At 38.1% G+C, this 24365-nt stretch overlaps 2 protein-coding genes across 8 annotated transcripts in view; one reads left to right on the top strand and one right to left on the bottom strand.

The window, feature by feature from the left end:
• Nucleotides 1-13196, bottom strand: part of Kdm5 (Lysine demethylase 5) — a 79971-nt gene extending 66775 nt beyond the window's left edge. For both annotated transcript variants that reach the window (XM_071676137.1, XM_071676136.1), the window contains exons 1-2: nucleotides 12906-13196; nucleotides 6730-6946 (exon numbers count right to left, since the gene is read on the bottom strand). In XM_071676137.1, the coding sequence (XP_071532238.1) occupies nucleotides 6730-6946; nucleotides 12906-13055 (367 nt within the window). In that variant the 5' untranslated portion in view covers nucleotides 13056-13196. The remainder of the gene's footprint in view (nucleotides 1-6729; nucleotides 6947-12905) is intronic.
• A 495-nt stretch (nucleotides 13197-13691) lies between these two features.
• The window catches only part of LOC139756555 (coiled-coil domain-containing protein 77-like), a 32661-nt gene continuing 21987 nt past the window's right edge, over nucleotides 13692-24365 (top strand). Inside the window, exons 1-3 of one of the 6 annotated variants that reach the window (XM_071676139.1) lie at nucleotides 13692-13802; nucleotides 17340-17418; nucleotides 21046-21167. In XM_071676139.1, coding sequence (XP_071532240.1) covers nucleotides 13786-13802; nucleotides 17340-17418; nucleotides 21046-21167 — 218 coding nt within the window. In that variant the 5' untranslated portion in view covers nucleotides 13692-13785. Of the gene's footprint in view, nucleotides 13876-17339; nucleotides 17419-21034; nucleotides 21168-24365 lie in introns of all 6 variants that reach the window. The other 5 variants (XM_071676140.1, XM_071676143.1, XM_071676144.1 and 2 more) reach the window with 5 other exon arrangements.

The following is a 24365-nucleotide window of genomic DNA, read 5'->3' on the forward strand; positions in this document are numbered from 1 at the left end:
AAGAATATATATATATATATATATATATATTTTTATTTATTTTATCATACTTTGTCGCTGTCTCCCGCGTTTGCGAGGTAGCGCAACGAAACAGACGAAAGAAATGGCCCAACCCCCCCATACACATGTATATACATACGTCCACACACGCAAATATACATACCTACACAGCTTTCCATGGTTTACCCCAGACGCTTCACATGCCTTGATTCAATCCACTGACAGCACGTCAACCCTGGTATACCACATCGATCCAATTCACTCTATTCCTTGCCCTCCTTTCACCCTCCTGCATGTTCAGGCCCCGATCACACAAAATCTTTTTCACTCCATCTTTCCACCTCCAATTTGGTCTCCCTCTTCTCCTCGTTCCCTCCACCTCCGACACATACATCCTCTTGGTCAATCTTTCCTCACTCATTCTCTCCATGTGCCCAAACCACTTCAAAACACCCTCTTCTGCTCTCTCAACCACGCTCTTTTTATTTCCACACATCTCTCTTACCCTTACGTTACTCAATCGATCAAACCACCTCACACCACACATTGTCCTCAAACATCTCATTTCCAGCACATCCATCCTCCTGCGCACAACTCTATCCATAGCCCACGCCTCGCAACCATACAACATTGTTGGAACCACTATTCCTTCAAACATACCCCTTTTTGCTTTCCGAGATAATGTTCTCGACTTCCACACATTCTTCAAGGCCCCCAGAATTTTCGCCCCCTCCCCCACCCTATGATCCACTTCCGCTTCCATGGTTCCATCCGCTGCCAGATCCACTCCCAGATATCTAAAACACTTCACTTCCTCCAGCTTTTCTCCATTCAAACTCACCTCCCAATTGAATTGACCCTCAACCCTACTGTACCTAATAACCTTGCTCTTATTCACATTTACTCTTAACTTTCTTCTTCCACACACTTTACCAAACTCAGTCACCAGCTTCTGCAGTTTCTCACATGAATCAGCCACCAGCGCTATATCATCAGCGAACAACAACTGACTCACTTCCCAAGCTCTCTCATCCCCAACAGACTTCATACTTGCCCCTCTTTCCAAAACTCTTGCATTTACCTCCCTAACAACCACATCCATAAACAAATTAAACAACCATGGAGACATCACACACCCCTGCCGCAAACCTACATTCACTGAGAACCAATCACTTTCCTCTCTTCCTACACGTACACATGCCTTACATCCTCGATAAAAACTTTTCACTGCTTCTAACAACTTTCCCCCCACACCATATATATATATATATATATATATATATATATATATATATAATATATATATATATATATATATATATATATCTTTTTTTCTTTTAAACTATTTGCCATTTTCCCCGCGTTAGCGAGGCAGCATTAAGAACAGAGGACTGGGCTTTATATATATATATATATATATATATATATATATATATATATATATATATATATATATATATATATATATATATATATATTATTTTTTGCTTTGTCGCTGTCTCCCGCGTTTGCGAGGTAGCGCAAGGAAACAGACGAAAGAAATGGCCCAACCCACCCCCATACACATGCCTTGATTCAATCCACTGACAGCACGTCAACCCCGGTATACCACATCGCTCCAATTCACTCTATTCTTTGCCCTCCTTTCACCCTCCTGCATGTTCAGGCCCCGATCACACAAAATCTTTTTCACTCCATCTTTCCACCTCCAATTTGGTCTCCCTATTCTCCTCGTTCCCTCCACCTCCGACACATATATCCTCTTGGTCAATCTTTTCTCACTCATTCTCTCCATGTGACCAAACCATTTCAAAACACCCTCTTCTGCTCTCTCAACCACGCTCTTTTTATTTCCACACATCTCTCTTACCCTTACGTTACTTACTCGATCAAACCACCTCACACCACACATTGTCCTCAAACATCTCATTTCCAGCACATCCATCCTCCTGCGCACAACTCTATCCATAGTCCACGCCTCGCAACCATACAACATTGTTGGAACCACTATTCCTTCAAACATACCCATTTTTGCTTTCTGAGATAATGTTCTCGACTTCCACACATTCTTCAAGGCTCCCAGAATTTTCGCCCCCTCCCCCACCCTATGATCCACTTCCGCTTCCATGGTTCCATCCGCTGCCAGATCCACTCCCAGATATCTAAAACACTTCACTTCCTCCAGTTTTTCTCCATTCAAACTCACCTCCCAATTGAATTGACCCTCAACCCTACTGTACCTAATAACCTTGCTCTTATTCACATTTACTCTTAACTTTCTTCTTTCACACACTTTACCAAACTCAGTCACCAGCTTCTGCAGTTTCTCACATGAATCAGCCACCAGCGCTATATCATCAGCGAACAACAACTGACTCGCTTCCCAAGCTCTCTCATCCCCAACAGACTTCATACTTGCCCCTCTTTCCAAAACTCTTGCATTTACCTCCCTAACAACCACATCCATAAACAAATTAAACAACCATGGAGACATCACACACCCCTGCCGCAAACCTACATTCACTGAGAACCAATCACTTTCCTCTCTTCCTACACGTACACATGCCTTACATCCTCGATAAAAACTTTTCACTGCTTCTAACAACTTTCCCCCCACACCATATATTCTTAATACCTTCCACAGAGCATCTCTATCAACTCTATCATATGCCTTCTCCAGATCCATAAATGCTACATACAAATCCATTTGTTTTTCTAAGTATTTCTCACATACATTCTTCAAAGCAAACACCTGATCCACACATCCTCTACCACTTCTGAAACCACACTGCTCTTCCCCAATCTGATGCTCTGTACATGCCTTCACCCTCTCAATCAATACCCTCCCATATAATTTGCCAGGAATACTCAACAAACTTATACCTCTGTAATTTGAGCACTCATTCTTATCCCCTTTGCCTTTGTACAATGGCACTATGCACGCATTCCGCCAATCCTCAGGCACCTCACCATGAGTCATACATACATTAAATAACCTTACCAACCAGTCAACAATACAGTCACCCCCTTTTTTAATAAATTCCACTGCAATACCATCCAAACCTGCTGCCTTGCCGGCTTTCATCTTCCGCAAAGCTTTTACTACCTCTTCTCTGTTTACCAACTCATTTCCCCTAACCCTCGCACTTTGCACACCACCTCGACCAAAACACCCTATATCTGCCACTCTATCATCAAACACATTCAACAAACCTTCAAAATACTCACTCCATCTCCTTCTCACATCACCACTACTTGTTATCACCTCCCCATTTGCGCCCTTCACTGAAGTTGCCATTTGCTCCCTTGTCTTACGCACTTTATTTACCTCCTTCCAGAACATCTTTTTATTCTCCCTAAAATTTAATGATACTCTCTCACCCCAACTCTCATTTGCCCTTTTTTTCACCTCTTGCACCTTTCTCTTGACCTCCTGTCTCTTTCTTTTATATGTCTCCCACTCAATTTCATTTTTTCCCTGCAAAAATCGTCCAAATGCCTCTCTCTTCTCTTTCACTAATACTCTTACTTCTTCATCCCACCACTCACTACCCTTTCTAATCAACCCACCTCCCACTCTTCTCATGCCACAAGCATCACTTGCGCAATCCATCACTGATTCCCTAAATACATCCATTCCTCCCCCACTCCCCTTACTTCCATTGTTCTCACCTTTTTCCATTCTGTACATTTCTTTTATTATTTTGCTTTGTCGCTGTCTCCTGCGTTTGCAAGGTAGCGCAAGGAAACAGACGAAAGAAATGGCCCAACCCACCCCCATACACATGTATATACATAAACGTCCACACATGCAAATATACATACCTATACATCTCAATGTACACATATATATACACACACAGACATATACATATATACACATGTACATAATTCATACTGTCTGCCCCTATTTATTCCCATCGCCACCTCGCCACACATGGAATAACATCCCCCTCCCCCCTCATGTGTGCGAGGTAGCGCTAGGAAAAGACAACAAAGGCCCCATTCGTTCACACTCAGTCTCTAGCTGTCATGTAATAATGCCCGAAACCACAGCTCCCTTTCCACATCCAGGCCCCACAGAACTTTCCATGGTTTACCCCAAATGCTTCACATGCCCTGATTCAATCCAATGACAGCACGTCGACCCCGGTATACCACATCGATCCAATTCACTCTATTCCTTGCCCTCCTTTCACCCTCCTGCATCTTCAGGCCCCGATCACTCAAAATCTTTTTCACTCCATCTTTCCACCTCCAATTTGGTCTCCCACTTCTCGTTCCCTCCACCTCCGACACATATATCCTCTTGGTCAATCTTTCCTCACTCATTCTCTCCATGTGACCAAACCATTTCAAAACACCCTCTTCTGCTCTCTCAACCACGCTCTTTTTATTTCCACACATCTCTCTTACCATTACATTACTTACTCGATCAAACCACCTCACACCATATATTGTCCTCAAACATCTCATTTCCAACACATCCATCCCCCTCCACCACCCTATCTATAACCGACGCCTCGCAACCATATAACATTGTTGGAGCCACTATTCCACACATATATATATATATATATATATATATATATATATACTTTTTTCTTTTTTGCTTTGCCGCTGTCTCCTGCATTTGCAAGGTAGCGCAAGGAAACAGACGAAAGAAATGGCCCAACCCACCCCCATACACATGTATATACATACGTCCACACACGCAAATATACATACCTACACAGCTTTCCATGGTTCACCCCAGACATCGCACACCCCTGCCGCAAACCTACATTCACTGACAACCAATCACTTTCCTCTCTTCCTACATGTACACATGCCTTACATCCTCGATAAAAACTTTTCACTGCTTCTAACAACTTGCCTCCCACACCATATATTCTTAATACCTTCCACAGAGCATCTCTATCAACTCTATCATATGCCTTCTCCAGATCCATAAATGCCACACACAAATCCATTTGCTTTTCTAAGTATTTCTCACATTCTTCAAAGCAAACACCTTCAAAGCAAACACCTGAGATGCTCTGTGGAAGGTATTAAGAATATATGGTGTGGGAGGCAAGTTGTTAGAAGCAGTGAAAAGTTTTTATCGAGGATGTAAAGCATGTGTACATGTAGGAAGAGAGGAAAGTGATTGGTTCTCAGTGAATGTAGGTTTGCGGCAGGGGTGTGTGATGTCTCCATGGTTGTTTAATTTGTTTATGGATGGGGTTGTTAGGGAGGTAAATGCAAGAGTTTTGGAAAGAGGGGCAAGTATGAAGTCTGTTGGGGATGAGAGAGCTTGGGAAGTGAGTCAGTTGTTGTTCGCTGATGATACAGCGCTGGTGGCTGATTCATGTGAGAAACTGCAGAAGCTGGTGACTGAGTTTGGTAAAGTGTGTGGAAGAAGAAAGTTAAGAGTAAATGTGAATAAGAGCAAGGTAATTAGGTACAGTAGGGTTGAGGGTCAAGTCAATTGGGAGGTAAGTTTGAATGGAGAAAACTGGAGGAAGTAAAGTGTTTTAGATATCTGGGAGTGGATCTGGCAGCGGATGGAACCATGGAAGCGGAAGTAGATCATAGGGTGGGGGAGGGGGCGAAAATCCTGGGAGCCTTGAAGAATGTGTGGAAGTCGAGACCATTATCTCGGAAAGCAAAAATGGGTATGTTTGAAGGAATATTGGTTCCAACAATGTTGTATGGTTGCGAGGCGTGGGCTATGGATAGAGTTGTGCGCAGGAGGATGGATGTGCTGGAAATGAGATGTTTGAGGACAATGTGTGGTGTGAGGTGGTTTGATCGAGTAAGTAACGTAAGGGTAAGAGAGATGTGTGGAAATAAAAAGAGCATGGTTGAGAGAGCAGAAGAGGGTGTTTTGAAATGGTTTGGGCACATGGAGAGAATGAGTGAGGAAAGATTGACCAAGAGGATATATGTGTCGGAGGTGGAGGGAACGAGAAGTGGGAGACCAAATTGGAGGTGGAAAGATGGAGTGAAAAAGATTTTGTGTGATCGGGGCCTGAACATGCAGGAGGGTGAAAGGAGGGCAAGGAATAGAGTGAATTGGATCGATGTAGTATACCAGGCTTGACGTGCTGTCAGTGGATTGAATCAGGGCATGTGAAGCGTCTGGGGTGAACCATGGAAAGCTGTGTAGGTATGTATATTTGCGTGTGTGGACGTATGTATATACATGTGTATGGGGGTGGGTTGGGCCATTTCTTTTGTCTGTTTCCTTGCGCTACCTCGCAAACGCGGGAGACAGCGACAAAAAAAAGAAAAAAAAAATAATATATATATATATATATATATATATATATATATATATATATATATATATATAAAAAGCGACAAAGAAAAATAAAAAATAAAAAATATATATATACCCACATGTACATACATAAACATCCACACACACACATATACATACCTATACATTTCAACATATAAATACACATATATGTATGGTAATCTTCCTTGAAGGCCCAGACTAAGGCGGCTGAATGGTTGTGGATGTAACCAGAGATGAAAAGAAAGGAGAGCTAGCAAGTATGTTTGAGGAAATTAAACTGGATGCTCTGGCTCTGAGCGAAACAAAACTGAGGGGCAAAGTGAAAGAATGGTTTGGAAATGTCTTAAGGATAAAGTCTGTGCTAAAATTCTTTGTTGATTCATACTTAATAATAAAAAAGAATATCTTTCAGTAAGACTTCCTACTAAAACATACAAACTTACCTTCAGACCAAACATGTCTGTGCAATGAATACAAATCAAGAGCTCTTCTCTCAACAACAGGTATCTTCAAGGATGACCCTTGTAACTCCCAAAATTTGGCAATCTGGTCTAAAAAATTTAACTTTATTCGCGTGTGAGCTTCAAGTTCATTTAGTCTTTGAATGCGTGGTGTAAACTTGAAGTTGTCCACATCAACTGCAAAAGGTGGCTGCCAATCCTGAAAACAAAAATTGTATTTCTCATTCAGAAAGGTTCTCAAACTTGAACTTCATTTTCATGAAACAGTAATGCTAAAGAACCACAGCCAAAAGTTTGAACTACAACCATAATTTTATTAAAGTAAAGCTGTGATTCCTAAGTGCATGTACAAGATGAATTTCATACTTTATTGTGTGTTTAAGTGATCAATCTACCAATAGCTCTGATGCCTGTTCCCTCCTATACTCCCTCATGTGTTTAAGAGATCAATTTACCTATAGATCTGATGTCTGTTCCCTCCTACACTCCCTCATGGGGGTGGCCAAGGCAACAAAGTCTAGTGAACTCCAAGGCTCCTACCTAGCCTTAAGAGGACAATGGCAGATGGCAACTCTAATGCAGTGTTTGCAGAGTTTCCTACCTTATGTTCCTATGGACTACTGTTACCTAATTTCACAAAATACGAAGCAAAAAAAAAAGAGAAAAGTTAAACCAATACAACATAAAAAAGTCTAGACATCAAAATTCTAGAAACAAAAAAATTTCTGTTAGCATAGAATATTTGATTCTGTGCATTATTTTTGTTACTCCCACCTCACAAGTACTGCACATATACTGTACTTGGTATGAGAAAAAAATACATGCGTTATTGCCTAGATCTACAATTAATGTGACTGTGAGGTTATCACTATAAGAAAGGACTTTAATGTCATGATTTGTTAGCAAAATTTGAAGATCATGTAGGATACTGAAAGACTGGAGAAAAACTGCTCCTTTGGCATTCCACTATAGAGCTAAGGTATTTCTGAGGTGAAGCCACTGTGAGTAATGCTGCCATAGCAGACAGCTATCAAATTAGTGAAACGCTTATTGTCACTGTTGTGGAGGGTGGTGTCAAATACCTTTTGTCTGAGGATATACCAAAGGAGAAAGTCAAATGTTTTGTGATAGCTACTGCCACTATCCTGTTCAGAACGGTGAATGTGGCGGCTGAAACCATTTTAGGTATGTTGTACTAGGTCAGTGTGCATTGAGGTGGTTGAATGGTTGGGTCTAAGGCCATGTTGTGTCAATGGGAGTTTTTTTTTTTTAAATTCTGTTGTGGATTGGTTTTACATTTTTGATACTAAAGACATAAGTGATAAAGGGCAATGGGAGGAGGGCGACTTGAGTGGTCTGGAGGGTTTTAGGATTAGTATTATGTTCACAAGTTTCCTAAAGTTAGGGATATTGAGTAGCTAGGAGTGCTTGAAATGCAAATGAGCCAAAGTACTTTATATGAAAATTTGATATGTTGTTAGGGTCTGTTACAGGACAATTCTTTACAGTTTCAATTGTACTGCTTGAATTAAAGGGAGTGAAGGATGGGTGGACAGTTGTTTCTGGTTATATTTTGAGTAGGTTTTTTATGGCTTACCTGTTCAGGGGTGATTCATTTACAATTTCCAACTAAATCAACATCATCAACCAAGCCAGCTATATCTGCATTCCACAAAAACAAAGGTTGGTACATAAGCCCCACTTCCCCCAATTAGATGCAAACCTCATAAAACAAAGAAACTAGTTCAATCAAAACCACATGCCATTAATAGCAATCACAAAACAAATCCAAACTACAAACACCATCACTGACATTATTATTGAAAGGCACTGTAAATTGGCACCTTTTCCTTAACAAAATGAACCAAAACAACCAACTTGGGCATACATCAAAAAAGATCCACACCTACCACATCAACCTAGTCTAAGGTAATTCTGACCTAATCCAACAAAATTCCTTCTCCCAACAAACAAAAACATACTCATGAGGCACTACTCAAAAATCAGCCAAAATCAAACCACAGCCCTAAAAAGGAAACTCATGAAAAACCCACTCAAATTCCATACCGAAACAATTACTCATCCACCCATCATCCCCGGTGATAAAACAAAAAGAATTAAAACTTTTAAGAACTTTCCCATAACAGTCCCTGACAACTTATCAAACTTTCAGAGTTGAAGACAACTGCTTTGAAAGAAATCTGATATAACTTGTATTTATGAAACATCGTTAGATATCAAGAAGAGATGTATTCTTTATGGAATATGAACTTCTATAGCACACTATTCTATACTAGTAGGGAAAATAAAGTAGCTGGTGGTGTCTTGCTCACGGTTAAGGCTCATTTTCATCTTGTTCTGATATATGGAGCAACTTTTGAAAACTCAATTTTTGTAGAAATAAACAATAAACTTTGTATGAAAATAACAGTACGATCAGTTTATAACCCCCTCCATCCTTCAGATACAGAAGGTAGCTGAAATACTAATTAATCAATTAGAAGAAATTCGTAACAAACTTGATTTAATCATTGTAGGACATTTTAGCATAATAGAACTGAAGAGGGAAGAATCTCTTTCCTGCATTTCCTGGTACAGACACTATCTAAACTTGATTGGTCCCTTATACAATTAGCTGTGACACCTTCTCAGGATGAAAACACTCATCTATTCTCATTGCAAATGGAGATTTTGTGAATAATGTTGAAGTTTGATACAAGAGAACACAAGCAAATTACTTTTGAGCTAACTTCAACACTGCCTGTAATGCCAGTCAACAAGGCATCAGATTTTAGACTTGCAAATTTTAATTACTATCATCACACTGCTCTTGATATGCAAATCTGGGATGATACTGTTTATGTTTATAAGAACTTAGTTTGAATGACTAATCATATCTGCACTATTTTGCATACCTTCAAGATATTTTCTGCAGTGTATGTAAAGCCAGTGATTGTCTCTAAATTTCCAAGGTGCTCCCTTTAACGTTTCATCTCAATTCTTTATAGAACATCACATACACAGCACAAAATGACATAACTGAGGAGACAGACTAAATTGAGGCCCTCAAAATCAGAAAGTGAAGATTATGAAAGATTTGTATCTATTTTCATAGGGGGTAGGTGCATGGGGGTAGGCGCACAAGTCTACCTTGCCCCCTTTGTTTTTCTTAATTCATACTGACTGATTGTTTCTCCAAATTCTGGGACATAAACCAAATGGAACAGATTAAGGTGATCATGCAAATTCACGCCCACAATACACACTGTCAACAACTTATAAAGACAAGTAAGAGATTCTGACCAATATGGCATCTTTTTTTCCTTTGCCTAGCAACAAGGCTCAGCAAATCTAGCCTAATACATTACAAGCTGTCCTAACATAACCTAATCCACATCTTTAGATGAATTTTTGTCTTATATGGAATATGGAAAGGATGCAAATATTCTGAATTGCACTACCAGGAGTTATTTGTTACAAAATAACCATGATCCTAAAATAGTTCTGTCTCCTCAATAACAGGAGACAAAATGTTAAAAAATTCTATTTTTTTTGTATCTTTACAAAAATCCATTTTCTCAATGTCTATTATGAAAACCAAGATGGATACCTCATAGTTTTTTCATTGGTACCATAATTAATAAAAATCTTGATAAATCCAAATGGTTAACAAGCTTTAAAGTACTCTTCGTTTCATGAGTGACAGACAATGAAGTATAACATTCCTTACATCAACTTCACTCAACAAACAACAGCTTTTCTCAAGAGAAATTAATAAAAGAGGTTCATGGCATCACTGGGGAAGTTATAAACTGGATTACAGCATGAATGAATGAAAAGATAAAAAGGCCAGCATAAATGGGTATATAACATAATGGGGACCAGTAACTAGGGGTGTTAACTAAGGATCAATCATGAGATCTTTATTACCTACAAGTTACTAACTTAGACTTGTTACTACAAGAATCAGCAAATCCGTAGAAAATATAAAATGAAAGTTAATAAATCTAAGTGATGATACAACAGCCCTACTGGAGGACTTTACTTAATTACAAATATGGAGCGAAAAATAGGCAAACGAATTTGCATAAGGGTGAAAATGTGAGACAATACATATTGGTGAAATCTCTTTTCAGAGAAATATCTTGTAATACCAATTAGATGCGACCTATAGGCTATAAGTGAGGCAACAATGTGCAATACATTATGATAAACATACAGAATACTTGGACCTTTTACTAGAAGTATTAGAAACAAAAGATCAAATATTATGGTACAGCTATTGTGAGACCACATCTAGATTATGCAATGCTCTTCTGGGCAGTGTGTTACAGGTTCAGTGAAATTCTCTAGAAAGCATACAAAGGGGGAAGCCCAAAAATTGAACCAATGAATATCTTTATTCCAAGGAGTGACAAAAGGAATTTAACAAGCATTCTTTAGAAATCTGTAGAATAAGGTTTAATATGACTGAAGAGATTATGTGGATGAGAGGGTCACTAAATTTCCTAAAATATCCATTCAATGTTAGTTTCATTTAAATCTTGATTTAGTAAAGACACTAAAAAGTAGTCATTTGGAAAAAGCAGTTAGGTAGAAAAAGATGCCAAACAGAATAGTAAGGACAAAAACTATAAAACTTTTGAGTTTTGATTTGGGTGGCTTCACCAATGACAGTGAGAAGAACTGACTTACATAGGTCAACAGACATTGTACAGTTTTTTATCATAAAGGTGTGCTGCACAATACATTCTGAATCTTCTGTAATTCATTAACTTTACTTCCCAAAACACAAAATGAGTATATAAGCTATCCAATCTCCCATAATCCCTAATTAATCAATTTCAAAACTTTAAAAAGATAAATATCTAAAGTTCTGATGGAAGATACTTGATTTCCCAATTACCACGTGAGAAGAAATTCATGATCAGATAGATACATGTGGCTGAGAGTATCTGCAAATTATCTTTAAGGAGATTCTTAAATAGCTTGTATCCACAGATATTGGGCTACAGCAATTCTAAAGAATATAACTACCTTAAAAAAGGCACAAGCCAATATTAAAAACAAGATGGCTGCCATCTTCATCCAAATCCAATAGTAAATGATTTTCTGTTTCATTAGATGTTATGAAAAGCCATTCAGACTAAAGCAGACAACTTGACAACAAAAACTATGGTTATTATATGAAAACTGCTCTACATCCATTAACTAGAAAAGTAATCATACTTTAAACTAGTTCTATGAACATGAAGTTATAACTAACTGGAGCAAAATCAATCCATTAAAACACATTTTAGTAACGTTCCCGTAGTTAAACTTATTCATACGAACTTTCTACTTCGTCTGAATCCTCTTAATCAACGAGCTATTCTGAAATTAGCAATATGAATTATTCTTTGATCCCACAACTCATTTTGTTTTCCCAATACTGATACTGATACAAAATACAACCGTGTGTATATATATATATATATATATATATATATATATATATATATATATATATATATATATATAATCATATTCTAGTGCATCTACATCAATAGGTGCAATTTAAGGTAGCTACAACTCAAACCCTTAACTTGTATCAACCAACACCTCCCTACACCTTGGGCTATTATTGCGAACACAGCCCACTCAGCGAGCTGTCTGCACCTAATTATCACGGTTACTAAGTTACACATCATCCCAGAAAACGTTGATTCATTAAATTCTATCGTAATGTGGTATAATTAACAGAATTAGACTACGATAGGAACGTGGTCGCCATGTCGCTCACAAACGCGTGCACGTAATCGCGTCTACGCATATGCGACAAGCACCGATCATTTTGCTGTCAAGCAAACCTTTATCGTACGATTGTTAACAAATTAATCGTTTAACTTGGGTGCTTGAAACTTCAGCTATCATTCTACTAACACTAAAACCCCTGATCACAAATCGAAACTAAAACACGCTGTATTTTGACGAACGCGAAAGCCTCCGTCCAGGACTTCGGCAGGACATCACAATTGATGACACCAAGTACATCACATATATACATATATCTAAACGTTCTTGATGTAATCCAAATAAGTGAAAAGAATGTTTACTTATTCCATAGGTCAAGTCTAATACTATCTTACGATTAAATAGTACAATGCGACGTCAATTACCGGTGGAGGAATAATTTTACAAATCCCGGACTGCTCTGCGATGGGCCGTATCTTGTTAATATATCCAAGGGCGTCCTGAAACTCTTCCCATGTTGGTTTAAACACGGGTGCTTCAGGTGGTACGATAAACTGAAACTCCGGCGAAGTCATCTTAACAGAGTTCGTCAACACTTGAAGGCCACGCTATCAACGATTGTGGGTGTCATGTCCAGGAAAGGTTGCCCGAGTCGGAGAGATAAGTTTGCCGTATAGTTACTTCGTATTCCCTCTGTTTACTACTGACGTCCCGACTCGCCCGCGGATTAATACGCTGCGCCTGCTGGACGCACAACAAAGTAGAAAGCAGAAAAACTAGATCTTTCTAAAACGTTGCCCGGTTTTTATTCACTGGCAAACAACTAAGAAATCTATTTCGCTGACTTTAGTACATGGGCTCTAAATATTTTTCGTTTTTCAATATCATTAGAATTATGAGAGTAAAGTAAGTTTACAAATCGGAGGAACTGATGCACTTGCGGTCTTTTATGACTTACTTGAATTGATATATTCATATGACCTGGTAATACACCGGACAATTGGTTAAATATATCAAGAATACCAAAAATTGATATTTAACATTTAAGCAGAAAACACAATTGGTTGTGCTTAATTAACATGCAGTTGAAATTTGACTAACACTGTATCTGAATTTTGAGTTTCACGTTATACATATGAATTATTGGTATTTATTGTGTCAATATTTTTGAAGATTTTAATTTCATTTGATACACCATGACGTCAGTCTAAAAATTATGGAACAGGTGCTCATTCCTGTGATTGGTTGGAGAGAACCTTGTACACCAATAACAATTGAGGAAACAACAGTGCTTGTTATTTAAAAATGGCCGCGTTAGAGAGGTGAATATGCAGAAAGATGCATTGAGTGTTTTATACTGTGTAGGACATAACACCTTGACGTGATTCTCTATATGTATGTACAAACCAAAGCTGTATTGCATGTTGTTATGTGTCAGAATACCTTTGATGTCGGTGATATTTGATTTATTACTGAACGTGCCAATAGTTGTTACTGGAATGTTAACTGATATTTGCACTGATAACTTTGCGAAACGATTTGAATATATGCCTGATATCCAGCTGATATTTACAGTAACTTACCCACTTTGGGTTTCATTTGGTGAATATTAAGTCTCCTATATGTTGTGATATGTTTAGTGAGTAACTTAAAGTCACAAAGTATGAGTGCCATTGTATCTGTCGGAGTGCCAAAGAATCTAGTTTCAGGAATATGAAATTCATTTGTTTTTGCCGATGTGATTACCAAATACATTAGCACTGGTGCTCGAAAGCTGATCTCTTATCACTGATTACTTTTCATAAGTCATTTTAATACTGGCTTAATTGATTTTTGATTAGAATTTAGTTTAGTTCCGCCTTGCTGTTTGTTGTCTTTGAATATTTAGTGATTTTGTTTGTTGTACTGCTATCACTGTACTGTTTAGAGAATATGATAAGTTACGGAGTGTGAATTTGAGCCTTATGCTGGATTGAACGAAACTACATAAGGGGATAGTAAATATTATATGTACTTACACTTACGAAAACAAACAACGGAATCGTTATGAACATTACTTAATCATAAGTAAAAGCTGAAATGGTATTAGGAATGTAATATTCTTCAGTTGCTGTTATTCGCATAACTGCTTGCTATGTTGGTCGCTTGTTAACCTCCAGTACCACTTGCACATTACTCAGTCAAAGGTGTGATTAGGATATTTTGAAAACATTGATAAATCTTAAGTACTAGAGAGTGTTGCATGATTTTGTTTCTCACAAAGTGTATTTTCTGCCTTTGCAATAGATAACCCCACATGTACTCTCATTGTACAGTCACCTTGCATGATATTGTAAGGTGCAATGTCTACATTTATACTCAGGAACTGATACTGTTATTCCAAATTGGCATTGTAGAACAGAATGAATCAGTATTTAATGGTATGATAAAACCCAAATTTTGCCTCTAATGTAGAGAATGCCTTCTGAATTCCCTAAGTTAGTTGTGACCATATATGCTGATGAAACTAAGTTTGATATAAAAAGTAAAGATATTTTAGCCAATTTTTTTTTGTCAGTGCTCACCAGATCGATGTCTCAGAACACTGAAATGCAGCTTGATTACAAAATAGTAAAATGAAAAATTATATCTCTTGATATAATGTAATACAGAAATGATAAGTGATATAGGTCACAACTTACCATACCTTGGAAGTAGAAAATTTTTGAAGAAGGTATAGGCTTTAGATAGCATTAAGCATTATATAGCCTTATGTTGATGTATACCTCCAGCAGTTTTGTTATCCTCCCTTTTGTATAGCTTTAATGTGCTTTCCTATTTTTATTGCATAAACAATACTTTTTGCTATGTCTCCCAAACTCACCACCACTGCACAAAACACCAACGTCATACAACATATCCTTGATGGATTTAACCAACCACAACCATCAACATAGCATCCAGTAATGTAACAGAACTGCAAACCACGCAAAACTGTGTTCCCAGAACAATCACTGGCTGCCTGGCAACCACAAACTCTCAACCCTTTTTCAGTGAAACAAAGATCCTTGAGTACAGTCCCACCTAAACATGTTCTGCACTCAGTTCTGTGCAACATGACAAAACCACTGTATAACTAACCACCAACCCTCTTTTAGAAATAAAGATCAGCCACAAACCTACCTCACCCTTTAACATGAAAGTCATGAAAAACCTGCATAAAATCCATCCAGAAACAACTGCCCACCTACCCTTCACTACTGGTGATACAGTCATTGTAATTGAAACCATAAGTAACTCTTCTGCTACAGGCCCTAACAGCATTCATACTCACTTAAAAGACTTTGGCCCATTTGCAGTCCAGGCACTTCAAGGCATAGTCATCTGCTGCTGGCTTCAAACCAAACTCCATAACATCTAGAAACTTGCTAACTTAAAACCAATAGTAAAATCCTTCAAACCACCAGGTTTTCTCTCCTACCTCCTTCTGTCACTTCAGTCCTCAATATCCAAACTTTGTGAAAGCTGAAGTACTACAGAATAAAAAAACACCATTCTCTCCTGAAGAACATGGCTTCCGACATAACCATTCCACCAACAAGCTATACACACAGGCCTCCTGCAACATATCCTAGATGGCTTCAACCAACCTCAGCCCCCTCCTGCCCCTGACACATTTGCAAAAAAGATACTTCACACCACCCACCACAACAGTGATAAAGAAAATGATTGGCCAGTTTCATAGTCAGCTGCCATGGTAGAGTACTCAAAACAGTTTCACATCAAAAACACTTGAACTCTGCAGTGGAGTTCTCCAAGAAGCTCTCTTTCTGCAACCCCTTCAGTCTCTTCCTAAACAACTTCCCATCACCTTTAGCCAGTCACATCATAAAGGTTCTTTTATATACAGATGCCTTACAATCACAGTACCCTGACATCATGGCCATAGTAACAGACATGCAGCACTCCAGTACACATTTGGAACAATGACTCACCCAGAACAGAATGTCTGTATCTCCACAGAAGTCCTCAAGCACCCTTTTTAACTCCAGACAAACACAAATCCAGCTCACACCCTCCAGTCTCCTTGAATGGACAAAAACTACCACTGAACAAAACACTGGCCATTTTAGGCATCACTTATAATGCACAAATGACATTCACTCCCTGTACTAATGACATCAGTACAAAAACAACATACAAACTAAATGTCCTCAGAACATCAACTGGCTTGATATTTGGACAAGAAAAAGAATCCTTTAATATCGTTTACAAACAAATAATCCACTCCTTTCAAAACTACACCTCACCTGCTGGGTCTTCTCCCCTCTCTAAAGAAATTATAATGAAGCTACAAACCATGAAAACTAGTGCATACAGAAGTCACTGGCTGCCTGGCAACCATCACCAACACAGTGAAACAAAGACCCTCCCAGTAATACAGTACTACCTCACCATGCTCAGCCCTCACTTCTGTGAAGCACCACAAGACCCTTCCCACCCAAACCACTATAACAAACCATCAACCCCCTGGTACTGGTATGATTATGTATGAGTTAGATAAAGTGATAAAGTCAGGTTACAGGGGTAAGCTTAGGACCATGCATGCTCATTACCTTTATGTATATCATAATATAAAAACTTGATAAGTATGCAGCAGAATATTCCAGACCATAAAAATTGACATTTGTTCAAACTCTTGCATTTTCTTTCAGTGTACAATGCCTACACTATTTATATCAGGTATGGTTTAGATCTCAGAATTAATCAGAACTAGGGACAGGAAAGCCTGAAATTAGCATATGACAGCCATTTTTCAACTTCAATTTTTCGTGTTGATTTATTTTGAAGTATATCTGATATCAGCAAAATGATTACAGAAATAAGAATTCCACAAGCAAGATCTATAGTCATGGCAAAAGGAATGCGAGAACATCTTGGGTATCAGGTGATGATCAGGTAAGTTTTGAAATGCAGCACTTCACAGGTAAAGCCACAGATTATTTTCGTTTGCCTGTTGTTGTACAGGGGGGATTTATTGATGTTTTGATTAAAGAAGAAAATCTTAGAGATGGCCCCCAATAATATACAACAGCATTGGCTCACTCCCATCCAAGCCAATTCATAATCACCCACCACCTTGCTTGTGGAAATATAAAGCTCACCCAGACTTTGTATAGTACAGAGAGAGAGTTCTTCACTTGTGGGGCCATCTGAACTTTGTATGCTATCTAGTAGCCTTTTATGCCTTTGTAAAGTGACTCATTGATTAGTTTATTTTAATTGTCCATCACCCTAGCACTAAACCAGTACTTCTTAACATTCTGTATTGATGAGCCTTCTTTCCATGTTGGGCATTTACACTACCTAAGATAATAAAGCTTATTGTTATTATTGTAGAACTGAAAGGACTTTTTGTAAAGAAGATACCAGATTCTTTTATATTCATATTGAAAACTCATGTGCTTTAGGTAAGACATACTGTACATGAATATTTGATGTTTGTGTGTAAGAAAAACAGGGAGTACATGATTACAGTGAAATATGCAACAATGAAAGAACATTTGGAAAATTTTCTGCTTTAAAACTCACATTTCAAAAATACAAGCATTACAAGTATCCATTAGCATAATCAATTTATTTCATTTTTACTAATATTGATATTACAAAGATAGTTATCATAATATTGTTGCATATGAGTGGACACTGATGAATGGAAAGGCTGCAGCAGTTGTATATGGCTTCAAGTCTCTTTCACATGTAAATTTTTCAGATTGATTTGTATCTTTTCCTTTTCCTACTTTGAAGGCTCCTGTCGCAAACAGAAGTCATCATGAAGGCTGGGCATTGCTTGAAATATATAGAGGTTAATGAAAGGGGAAAAGAAGAGATACTGGAAAGTATTTTCAAATTTTGGAGGTGAAAAACTTGTCTAGTAAAATGTGCCAGGCCATAGTTGTTGGGAAAGACATAAGAGGATTAATAGTTCCAAAGCTTTGAGGTGTTGGGAAAGAAACTTATCAAAACAGCTCACCCTTAAGTTGCCAATGGCCACACAGTAATCATGTGATGTGGCAGGTTGCCAGTTATTGCCTGGTCTAGCCAGTGGTATGGGCACACAAGCAACCAGTTCTCTGGAGGAAGAACCAAAGTAATACCTACAGAAGAGTGAACGTGAACCAACATTGCAGTGTAGGTTAAGTGAGTAAAATTTTGAAGTTAGGGAGAGTTTACAAGTTGGACTGCTTTCGACTTATAAAGCAAGGATGCAGAGCTAGAACCACCCCAAATATGTGAGCAGTACACCTATACAAGAATGGATATAGTCGTTTGTATGATTGGAGTATCTTTTCAGAAGAATAGAAGTTTCAACATCTAAACAGGACTTTCAGTTTCTTGGAGGCAGACTTAACTATTTCATTAATGTTGGCTTTGCAAGATAGAGCGGATGTTACAGTAATACCAAGTATGTTAATGGATTCAAGAGGTGGAAGTATGTAACCATCAAAGGGAGAGAGGAAAGTTGTGAAGAATTTTCGATAGCCTGATGAGAAGAAACTGGATCTTGGAGGCATTAAACTTAACCAGATATTATCTACCCCAAAGAGGTATCCTGTCCAGTTTATTGAGGAAGTTGTATCGAGAGAAAGATGCAGATTGAATGAGAGAAGAAGGAGCTGAATTGAAAGATATGGAGGAATGCTGATTGGTGATCCTATGAATGCATTTAGTTATTTGAGGAAGAGAGGAAATCATGGATAAAGAGGAGAAAAAGTTTAGGAGATAGGACAGAACCTTAGATGACACTATTGGTGATTCAGAACGGGAGAGGGGCTGATCCATCAAGCTAGCAATGAGAAAGCAAAATGAGGGAGGGGAGCTTAGAAAGGAGGCCCCCAGTCCCACAGGCTATCAGAAGTTTTGGATATCCCAAAGTCTTTCAGGGATGGTGACCAAACATTAGTAAGATAGGAAAAGATATCAAGTGAATTTCGCCTTACTGAAACCATACTGGCGATCAGAGAGAAGACTGTGAAGTTCAAGATGTGTGAGGTGAGGAGGGATTCAAAGACTTTGGAAATGATACATGTCAAAGCGACAGGACGATAATTTCAGAGAGGTTATAACAGTCATCCTTCTTAGGGGTGGGATGTACCAGTGCTTGCTTCCAAGAAGAAGAAAAACTTAAGATTTTTAAACAGAAACAGCACAGACAAGCAAGCACAGGTGCAAGTTCAGAGGCACACTCTTTCAGTACACATGGATGGATGCCATTAGGACCATAACCTTGCTTGTGTCCAGAGAGAGAAGTGCCCTGCTCACTGTCTTTGAAGAGATTACAGGAAAGGACATAGGGTTAGTAAGAGGAGCATTGGAGGGTGGAGAAATGTTAGAATCATCCAAGGTAGAGTTAGAGGAGAATCGAGAACCAAAGAGAGATATTTTGACTGTGGGAGAGACTGCTGTACTTTTGTCACAATAGAAAAATGAAGGAAAAGTAGCGCGACAGAAGTTTTTAGCTTTGCCTTTGGTTTAAGACTAGAAAGATCTGTCATTGGATGACGAGGAAAGGTTATCGCACTTCATTTGTGCTGGTGAGGGAGCTGAATGCGAGGGTCATGGAGGGGGAGGGGGAGTCTGCAGTCTGTTGGGGGTGGGTGTCTGGGAGGTAAGTCAGTTGCTGTTTACTGGTGATATGGCAATGGTATGTGTGAAAGGAGAAACTTGAGCAAAGTTATTGGGTCTGTAGTGGAGAGAGACAGGTTGGTAGGAGTGTGAGTTTAAAAGGAGAGAACCTTGAGGAAGTGGTGTGTTATAGATACCTAAGAGTGGACATGGCATGGAATGAAAGTAGAAGTGAGCCATAGGATGGATGCAGGGGCTAAGGTCCTGGACACATTGGGGAGTGTGTGGAAAGTGAGGTCATTGTGTGTGAGGGCAATGATAGGTATGTTTGAGAGTGTAATAGTTCTGATGGTGTACGGATGTAAGGCACTGGCCCCTAGATAAACAAGAATGGAAGGGAGTGGATATGTTCGAAATGAAATGTGCAAGGACAGTATGTGTTATGAGGAGGATTGATTAAGAAGTGATCGGGTATTAGAGAGCTAAGAAGGGTGTGCTGAAATGGTTTGGATATATAGAGAGAATGGGTGAGGAGAGGATATACACGTCAGAAATGGAGGGAACAAGGAAAAGGGGGAAATTGAGGAAGGGGTGGAAGTGTGGAGTTAAAAAATAAAAAAAACATGAGATTTTGGGGCCTAAACATGCTGGAGGATGTGAGACGTATATGAGGTACAGCGAATTGGAGTAATGTGGGATACAGGGGATGTGTGCTGTCACTGGGCTGAACCAGGGAATATGAAGCTGTCAGGGGAGATTATGGAGAGATCTGTAGGGCCTGGGTGTGGATGGGGCCTTGGTGCATTTCATATATCTGTTAGAGAGTGGATGTAAGCAAATGAGGCCATTGTTAGGTTGTTTCTGGTGATACCTCGCTGTCATGAGAAATGGGAAATAAGTATGAAAAAGAAATTGTTCCGAAATAAGGAATACTGCATTATAGTAGTAGTCTTTCCACAGGATATCAACGTTAATGAGGAACTGGAGAAACTGCAACCATCACAGCGTCTTGTAGACTTGTACAGGGAGAAGGTTGCCAAGTTTGATGCAGAACACCAGCAGATGCTAGAGTTACTTGAAAAGTAAGGCTAATTTGTACTTTTCATTTCATTCCTTGTACAACTGTGTATAAATTGTTCAGGAGTAAAAAAGGAAACATCATAAATGCTGCCTACATGCTGTTCATATCTTGATCTTCCAAATTCCTACACCGCTCTTTTGATAATGATGGGGTTACCTTCTTGGAGATCCATCATTGTAGCAGAATGTTTTATAAGCCACTGAAACCCATGTTATAAGGAAGGTTTCTACTTTCCTGACCCAAAAACTTCCCCCTTTTAATTCTTATATATATATATATATATATATATATATATATATATATATATATATATATATATATATATATATATATATATATATCGCTACCTCGCAAACGCGGGAGACAGCGACAAAGCAAAATCAATAAAAAAAAAAAAAAAATATATATATATATATATATATATATATATATATATATATATATATATATATATATATATATATATATTATCCCCGGGGATAAGAGAGAATAAATACTTCCTACGTATTTCTTGCGTGTCGTAGGAGGCGACTAAAAGGGAAGGGAGCCGGGGAGGGGGGGGGGCTGGAAATCCTCCCCTCCCGTTTATTATTTTCGAAAAGAAGGAGCGGAGAGGTGGGCCATGTGAGTATATACCCTCTAAGGCTCACTCCTCTGTTCTTACCGCTGCCTCGCTAACGTGGCATATGGCGAATATGTAAATATATATGTATATATATATATATATATATATATATATATATATATATATATATATATATATATATATATGCAATCAACACGAAAGAGAAGATAAGAAATGGTGAGTACTTTCGTTTATCACTTCCTCAGATATGTAACAAACGAAAGTACTCACCGTTACTTATTTTCTCTTTCCTCTAGTGATTGTGCATATATCTCTTCACGATGGAGTGAAGGTTCTGTATGTGCATATAAGTATGTATATATGTATGTTTTTGAGTGGATGTGTCTTTTTATGTCTGTTTCCTTTACGCTATCTCGCTAATGCAGGAAACTGATCAAGTATATATTTATTTTATTTTATACATAATCGCTGTTTCCCGCATCAGCGAGGTAGCGCTAGGAAACAAAGAATGGCCCATCCACTCATATACATACATACATATATGTGTATATATATATGTATGTATATATATATATATATATATATATATATATATATATATATATATATTTATTCATTCATTTATTAATTTTATTATGCTTAATCGCCGTCTCCCGCGATGGCGAGGTAGTGCGAGGGAACACGAAAGAATGGCCCAACTCACCCACATACACACGGCGATTAAGTATAGTAAATGCATATGATAATGATTTTATATATATATATATATATATATATATATATATATATATATATATATATATATATATATATATTCCTATGAGTCCACGGGGAAAATGATATACCTATTCGCCGTCTCCCGCGATTGCGAGGTGGTAGGTAGAACAAGGAAATACGGAAGAATGGCCCAACTCACCCACACACACGGCGATTAAGTATAATAAATGAATAATGATGATTATATATATATATATATATATATATATATATATATATATATATATATATATATATATATATTTCTATGAGTCCAGGGGGAAAATGATATACCTATTCGCCATTTCCCGCGTTGACGAGGTAACGTTAAGAACAGGATTGAACCCGTAAGGGAAAATCCTCACTTGGCCCCTTTCTGTTCTGTCTTTTGGAAAAGAAAAACAAGAGGGGAGGATATCCAGCTCCCCGCTCCCTCCTCTTTCAGTGTGAACGAATGTAACCTTTGTTGTCTTTTCCTTGCGCTACACATTTCATGTGTGGCGGGGAGGCGACGGGAATGAATAAAGGCAGCAAGTATGAATTATTTACATGTGTATATTTGTATATGTCTCTGTATGTGTATATATATATGTATACGTTGGAAATGTATAGGTGTGTTTATGTGCGTGTGTGGACGTGTGTATGTGGGTGACGTGTATGTGGGTGAGTTGGGACATTCTTTCGTGTTTCCTTGCACTGCCTCACTAACGCGAGACAACGACAAAGTATGATAAAGAAATAATATATATATATATATATATATATATATATATATATATATATATATATATATATATATATATATATATAGTAAAGGATCACAATTTTGCGCGTGAACAAGTATATTCCTGTGAGTCCACGGGGAAAATGAAACACGATAAGTTTCCAAGAGCACCTTCGTGTAATAATCACATCATCAGGGGAGATACAAGAAAGAAATGTAAGTCTGCTGATATACAACGAAGAGACGTGGCTGGGACGCCATTTGGTAAACACGTGTTTCATTTTCCCCGTGCACCCGTAGGAATATACTTGAACACGCGCAAAACTGTGATCCTTTCTAATATATATATATATATATATATATATATATATATATATATATATATATATATATATATATATATATATATATATGAAGGTGAAATCGCACTTCAGTAATTCATGCAATTTTATTTAACATGTGATTTTTCTGTACATGTTGTACGATATATTTCGGGGAGACAGTCCACCTCATCAGGTGCCAGTACTTGGAGAAGTTATTTTACTCCCAACATCACACTTGGTTCCCGCCGTATAACACCAATCTTTCTTGGCCCAAGCACTGTCTGCTATGTCTGGTCGTAACCCTTGTAAGAGAGAGTGATAAAAGAGAGTCAGGTGGAAGGGGTTGACCTGGGTAGCTGGTGGGGTGTATGTTATTTAATTCATTAAAGAAAACACAATCTTGTGAGGATGGCCACAAGGACCACACATATCCACGTATCTAAACTAGACCTTCATCATAAATATAGTATAAGAACGGGACAAGAATCAAGTGCCTTGTTTAATCACTTTAAAAACTATTATTGTACTGACTGGTTAATGCCATCTCAGTTCTTAACTAACTCCACCATTACCACGAGAAATAGTCTTCTATTATAAAATACACAAAGAATTATAACCTTAATATTGGTGAAGATCTGTATAAATTGGATAGCTTTATTGTTGGTAAAATTTATAAACAATTCCCCTTCTTGTACACATGATAAGTTTATGATACGCTCGTTGTCTGACTTAGGCAGTCACGTGTTTACAAAATGGCGTTCTAGATACGTCTCTTCGTTGTATATCAGCTGACGTATTTCTTTCTTGTAT

Source organism: Panulirus ornatus, chromosome 22 (assembly GCF_036320965.1).
Source record: "Panulirus ornatus isolate Po-2019 chromosome 22, ASM3632096v1, whole genome shotgun sequence".
Classification (NCBI taxonomy): domain Eukaryota; kingdom Metazoa; phylum Arthropoda; class Malacostraca; order Decapoda; family Palinuridae; genus Panulirus; species Panulirus ornatus.